The sequence below is a fragment of the Capricornis sumatraensis genome, chromosome 8, assembly GCF_032405125.1.
Source record: "Capricornis sumatraensis isolate serow.1 chromosome 8, serow.2, whole genome shotgun sequence".
NCBI lineage: Eukaryota > Metazoa > Chordata > Mammalia > Artiodactyla > Bovidae > Capricornis > Capricornis sumatraensis.
The window spans coordinates 77,640,685-77,646,906 of NC_091076.1; the positions used below are offsets into that span (position 1 = coordinate 77,640,685).

A 6,222-nucleotide genomic window follows, 5' to 3' on the forward strand; every position below is an offset into this window, starting at 1 on the left:
CGCGCGCCGCTGCTGCTAGCCCCGCACTGCTGAAGAGCGGAGCCTCCGCCCGGGGGACCCCTATCCCTGCCTGTCCCCACAACTGCGCGTCCCCACCCCACCCCCGTGGCCGAGCCACCTTTGGTGTGGCGGTCTCCACTCGTCAGAAGAGCCTTGAACAGTCACCCGACTCCTCTCCACAGCCTCTTTGCATCTCGGATTTCGGGGCGGCCCCCTCCCCCACCTCTCCCTGCCTCTTTGCACCCCGATTTTTCTCCGCTTCGCTCGGGTTTTGCAGCCGTCTATTTTTGCATCCCTTTTCGTTTTGCTTCTGGGAGGTCTAGGGGGTGAAGCTGCGCTCGCACCCCTTCGCCTTTTTATCCTCCCCTGCTCGGACAACCCCCCTTTTCATTGCAGTGGGGGGGCTTAGGATCTGTTCATCTTACGCCGCGCCGTCAGCACCCCGCAGCGTGTGGCCTTGCGCCCCGGAATTGGCAGCGGCTGCATATCTGAGGGGGGTCTCCCTTGGCCCCGCTGCCTTTGCTCCCCGCGCGTTCCGGTGCGTGAGGGGGCTTCAGCGCGCCGCACCCCGGCTTCTCCATAGTCCTCCGCCCCGCGCGGGACTTGCCCCCCGCCGTCAAGATGGTCATCCAGAAAGAGAAGAAGAGCTGCGGGCAGGTGGTTGAGGAGTGGAAGGAGTTCGTGTGGAACCCGAGGACGCACCAGTTCATGGGCCGCACAGGGACCAGCTGGGGTATGCGGGGCCGGCCGTGCGAGGGGCGGGAGGCGGGGGGATCCGCCTGGCGACGCCCGGGGAGGACCAGGTCCCGCCGGCGCAGCCCCAGCTCCCTTCCCGGGTTCCCGGCGTCCGGCCCCCCTGCCGGGCTCCGGGCTGGGAGGGGGCCGAGTCGCCGGTCTAATCTCCCTGGCTGGCCGCTGCGGAGGCGTAGAAAGTAGGTCACTGCCGCCTTCCCGCCCCCCGCGGAGCCCCCTCGCGCGGGGGGTCGCGGGCTCTGCGCGCGTGTGCTCGCCGCGGCGCTTGCGCTCCCTATCGGGGGCCGGTCAGCTCTACACGGTCGCCCCCTTTCTCCAGAAGAGCGCCCCTTCCCTCCCTCTGATTCTCACTAGCTGGCCAGGCCCTTCTATTTTTAGCTCGTGCCCACCCCTTGGACCCTGGGAACATTCATTAGGGGGCGGGTCTTGGAGAGGTGGGGTGTGTGTTGGAGAGGGTTCTTCACAGCGGAAGTTGTCTGGATCCCACTGCCTCGTGTTTTGGAGCCTTCTGTGACTGCTTCGTGGGTGGGGGGCTGTGGGGCCGGGGTGCCACTGGGAGGTGTTCGGGGCTGGGTGTTGGGCTCAAATGTCACAAGCGAAGGGAGTGGTCACTGGTGGTGAGATGTGTACATCATCTGGGCCCTGTGTCTCAGGGCTTGGATGGCCTGGCACCTTCCCCACCCATACCTTGGAGGTGGTGTGTGGGACCACATATTCAGGAGATGTGGAGGGATTTGTGTCTGGTTGAGGGTCCGGTACTGGGCATAGATGCCAGTGAAGGGTGGATTTCTTCCAAAATGGATTTTCAAGCTGGGAAGTTGAAGCACAGGAGATGTTGTGTGTGACACAATTTACAGTTCATCCACACTGACTGAATGCTGTTCCCATTAGCCCACACAGTCAAGGGGCCCTTGAAGTGGGTCTGATGCAGTCCTTATGCAGGAAACGTGAAGTCCAGTCCGTGGGATTGGAGGGGTCCTTGAGTCCTTGGGAAAATCTGGGGAGGCTTGGGGAAGTGTCTCCTGAGATGGAAGGACTCGAGATCTGGGGGAATGGAAACAGCAGGTACTCACACTAGGCTGAGGAGTGACAGTGACTTGTCACGTCCACCAAGAGTCCACCAGGCTCTCTGCCTGGAAGGCTGTGGAAGATCTTCCTTTACACCTGCCTCTGCCCTGAGTGCTGAGTGTGAGCTGGGGGTGGGGTGACTGTTGAAGGCTCTGGACAGCTGTCTCTGAGAGATTTTGTAGCTTTGGCCGGAGCCCTATTCAAGGTTCATCTCTTGTAGGGCTCAGAGAAGATTTTGCTGTTTGAGTGTGAGGGTCCACACCCTCACACTCAAAGGGTTTGAGAGTTTGGTGGTGAATTGGGGCCAGTGCCAGCTTGAAAAGTCATCGTGCTGGACAACTTCAAGCATGAGTACCCATATAACAGTAACAGATGGTGTGCCTTTTCAGGGCCATGAAGGTTGACAAGTTGAGAATGTAATTTGTGGCAAAATGACTGTGGCCTATACTAGGGGTTGTCCAAGCAACAAGAGTTTAGGTTTCTTGTGTCCTCCACAAAACTGGACTTCACTGTGCTGTAGGACCAGAAAGGGCTGGGAGCCATGGCTGGAAGCCAGACACACTGCCTTTTTCCAGCTTGTCTCCTTTTGCTCCCAGGGGAAGGCTCCCTGGGGCTCTGGCATCCTTTCCTGGGCAGAACCTCTGAGTCGGGGAGGGGCACGTGGCAACAGGACAGGTCGTGGATGGAGACCTGGCGCCTGCTGACCCTGTTTCCTCCTCTTTAGCCTTTATCCTCCTCTTCTACCTCGTCTTCTATGGCTTCCTCACCGCCATGTTCACCCTCACCATGTGGGTGATGCTGCAGACAGTCTCTGACCACACCCCCAAGTACCAGGACCGATTGGCCACACCAGGTGAGTGATGAGACTCCCCCACCAGCCAGGCTCACTACTCTGGTGCCCCCAAGCCTCCCAAAGGAACTCACAGGTTGAGAACTGTCAGCTCTTAGAGGTTTGGTTCTGATAAGCCAGTCACCACGTGCTGGGCAGTTCTTTTTGAAGGCCACCTTCACACTCCCCACAGCTGAGAGCTATGTGATCTGGAGAGGTGGCAGAGGGTCACAGGAGATCGCCCTCCCCGGAAGGGGATCTCAGATCTTCCTGTCGTCCCTCACCCTGGTGTTCCCCATGTCCATCTTCTTCCCTCTTTGTGTGGTCCTTTGTCTTATGTATACCCCCTTGTTCTTGCCTCTGCTGACTAGGGTTGATGATTCGCCCTAAGACTGAGAACCTCGATGTCATTGTCAATGTCAGTGACACTGAAAGCTGGGACCAGCATGTTCAGAAACTCAACAAGTTCTTGGAGCGTGAGTACAGGGTCGATGGCTATGCAGGACTTCGGGCAGGGGGTTGGGGACCCTGGGAGCAGAACATGAGGTCTGTGACTCCTTCTCGCCCACCTCCTTAGCTTACAATGACTCCATCCAAGCCCAGAAGAATGATGTCTGCCGCCCTGGTCGCTATTATGAACAACCAGATAATGGAGTTCTAAACTACCCAAAACGTGCTTGCCAGTTCAACCGGACCCAGCTGGGTGACTGCTCTGGTATTGGGGACCCCACCCACTATGGTTACAGCACTGGACAGCCCTGTGTCTTCATCAAGATGAACCGGGTACTCATATCCTTAGTCCCCAGGGAGAATGGAGGAGGGAGTTACCATCTGCTGGCAGTTGCTTTCTTTTACTGGGGCACTTGGGCTTCGGGAGACTTTTAGATGTTTGAGTGGCTGAGAGAACAAGAGAGATGTGACTGCTGGAGGCTGAGATCATGGCTGGGGGGCTGGATATTTCTGTTTTTGATAACTTCTTTCCCTAACCCTCACCACTGTCTCTCCTCACTCCAGGTCATTAACTTCTATGCAGGAGCAAACCAGAGCATGAATGTTACCTGCGTGGGGAAGGTGAGTTTGTTGGGCCTTGTCCATCTGTTTGCCCCATCTGTTTGTCCTTATGGTTTCCATGTCATTCACTCATCTCTCCCTATCTTCTTTACTCCAGAGGCCCCATAACTCTAGGGACAAGGGGGTAAGCATGGGCTTCAATATGGCTCAAACTCCAAGGCGCTGCCACCCCTCATGCTTCTGTCTAGGATGCAGAAGTCTGCCCTTTTATATGATAGACACCCTCTCCCTGACTCTACCCGAGCCCCTGCCGCTGGCTTCTCTCCCTGATCCTTCCATCTTCTCTATTCCCTGACCATGTCTTCTGCCCTCAGTCTCATGTCTCTTCTGCCCTCAGTTCTTTTTAGGTATCTGGTAGCTGCTGGTCTGTGAGCACCACCTGCCACCACTAAGTTGTCCTTGGAGCCCTGCTCCCCCCACCTCTGTCCCTCTAGGAGCTTCCTGCTCCTCTTGCTTCATCTCCCTTCTTGCTTCCTACTGAGCTCTTACTCATTGATCTGTTCTCTCTTGGCTCCGCTCCAGAAACCGATTCCTGAGGATGGGGTAAGAATTTGGGGTGGGAGGGCAGTAGAAGGCTTCGGGCTCCTTAGCACCCTGGAGAACTTCCCAGGCTGATGGAGGAGACAGGACACCCCCTCCTGTGCACGCGCGCAAATATACCAGACTCAACAGCACAAGGGATACGGATTTGAGAAAGCACAATCGGGATGAAGGAGGAACAAAGGGAAGTCTGGCCAGCGGCTGAGTTCCCACCATCCCTAACATGCTCTCCTCCACCCTCCTGCGTCCCCCACAGCGAGATGAAGATGCCGAGAATCTCGGTAACTTCGTTATGTTCCCTGCAAACGGCAACATCGACCTCATGTACTTTCCCTACTATGGCAAGAAGTTTCACGTAAGTCCTGCGGGAGGCCGGGTGCTGGCTCCTCCAGGGGAGCAGGGTGCGGGATTGGAGGCCCAGCTGCCTCAGGCCTGGAGCCTCGCTCTCCTCCTCTGGCCCAGGTGAACTACACGCAGCCCCTGGTGGCCATCAAGTTCCTGAACGTGACCCCCAACGTGGAGGTGAACGTGGAGTGCCGCATCAATGCTGCCAACATCGCCACTGACGATGAGCGTGACAAGTTCGCGGGGCGTGTGGCCTTCAAACTCCGCATCAACAAAACCTGAGGCCCCCTTCCTCCCGCCCCCACCTCTTTCCTACGGATGCTTCTGGAATACCCCTGACCCCGCCTGATCCCTCCCTCACCCACCCCAAAGGTATTTTTTATAACAGAGCTATGGCTTGTCTGAGCCTCGCGCCCTTTTCCTTTCCTTCTGAACCCGGCCTGACATCTGTCGTGATTCTCTGGTTGCGCACACTTTCCACCATCTTCTTCCTGCCCAAGCTCTGTCAGAGACAGGGAGATGGAACCCCCAAGACGTCATAGAGTTCGGAGTCTTTCTAGTCCTGGTGTAGCTGTGAGAGGGGTGTCCTCACAGCTCCCCACCCATCCTGCCCTCTTGTCCCACCCCTCCAGAACTATAGAAAATGCCCACCCGCCCACCTTGGGCTTCCCTCATAGCTCAGTTGATGAAGAATCCGCCTGCAATGTGGGAGACCCCGGTTTGATTCCTAGGTTGGGAAGATCCCCTGGAGAAAGGAAAAGCTACCCACTCCAGTATTCTGGTCTGGAGAATTCCTTGGACTGTATAGTCCAAGAGTTGGACACGACTAAGTGACTTTCACTTTCTTTTCACCCACCCACACACAAATGGCAATCTCTTCATGCTTATCTCCAGACAGAATGTGGCACTCTATTCTTTTTTTTTAAATAACTGAAGTATAATTAACTTACAACACTGCTGTTAGTTCCAGGTGCACAGCTTAATGATTTAATATCTCTGTAGGCTACAGAGTGGTCACCGGTGTGACCCTCTATCCTCCCATGCCAGCCCAGCCGCTGTCCCCCTCCCGTCTCCCACACCTTCTGCCTTGTCTACCACAGTCGCTGTCGTGGTGGCTTTTGACTTGTGTGACTCCTCTGGTCAGTCTTTCCTCATTTCTCCATCCCCATTCCCTCCACTGAAAGTGGGACCACTTGTAACTGAAGACATGGTGGCTCTGTGGCCTTTTCCTTCTTTCCTGGCACAGCTGGTTTCTCACTCCACGTTGAATACGTGAGCTGGGAATGAGGGTCCAAAAGAGAAATCCCTGTTGGTTCTTGAAAATTCTCTTCCCAGTCTCCTATCACTCCTCAGAGGGGCGGGGTTGACCTAAGCTGAATATCCACTTTGTTTTTGCCGATGGCTCCCTCCCCTCTGTTCCCTTTCCCAGAATATCCTGCAAGTTCTACTTCCCAGGCGCCCTGGGGGAGGGGCAGCCACTTTGGCTGGGTCCCCAGTGGCCACCTTGGAAACGTCAGCTGGTTATGGGACTATTCCATCTCCTTCCCCTCCGCCCAGATCTGCTCCCCCACCCCCATCCTCTCTGTGGGTTCTCTTAGCAAGTTATCAACTAATCA

The 6,222-nt window shown here is 56.2% G+C and overlaps 1 protein-coding gene across 1 annotated transcript; it reads left to right on the forward strand.

Annotated features, from left to right (window-relative positions):
- Positions 1-621: 621 nt before the first annotated feature.
- ATP1B2 (ATPase Na+/K+ transporting subunit beta 2) lies at positions 622-4,888 on the forward strand. The gene is made up of 7 exons (XM_068978413.1): positions 622-733; positions 2,546-2,674; positions 3,022-3,126; positions 3,228-3,433; positions 3,665-3,721; positions 4,518-4,616; positions 4,724-4,888. Exons 1-7 carry the CDS (start codon positions 622-624, stop codon positions 4,886-4,888), a joined length of 873 nt encoding a protein of 290 aa, XP_068834514.1.
- The last annotated feature ends 1,334 nt before the right edge of the window (positions 4,889-6,222 follow it).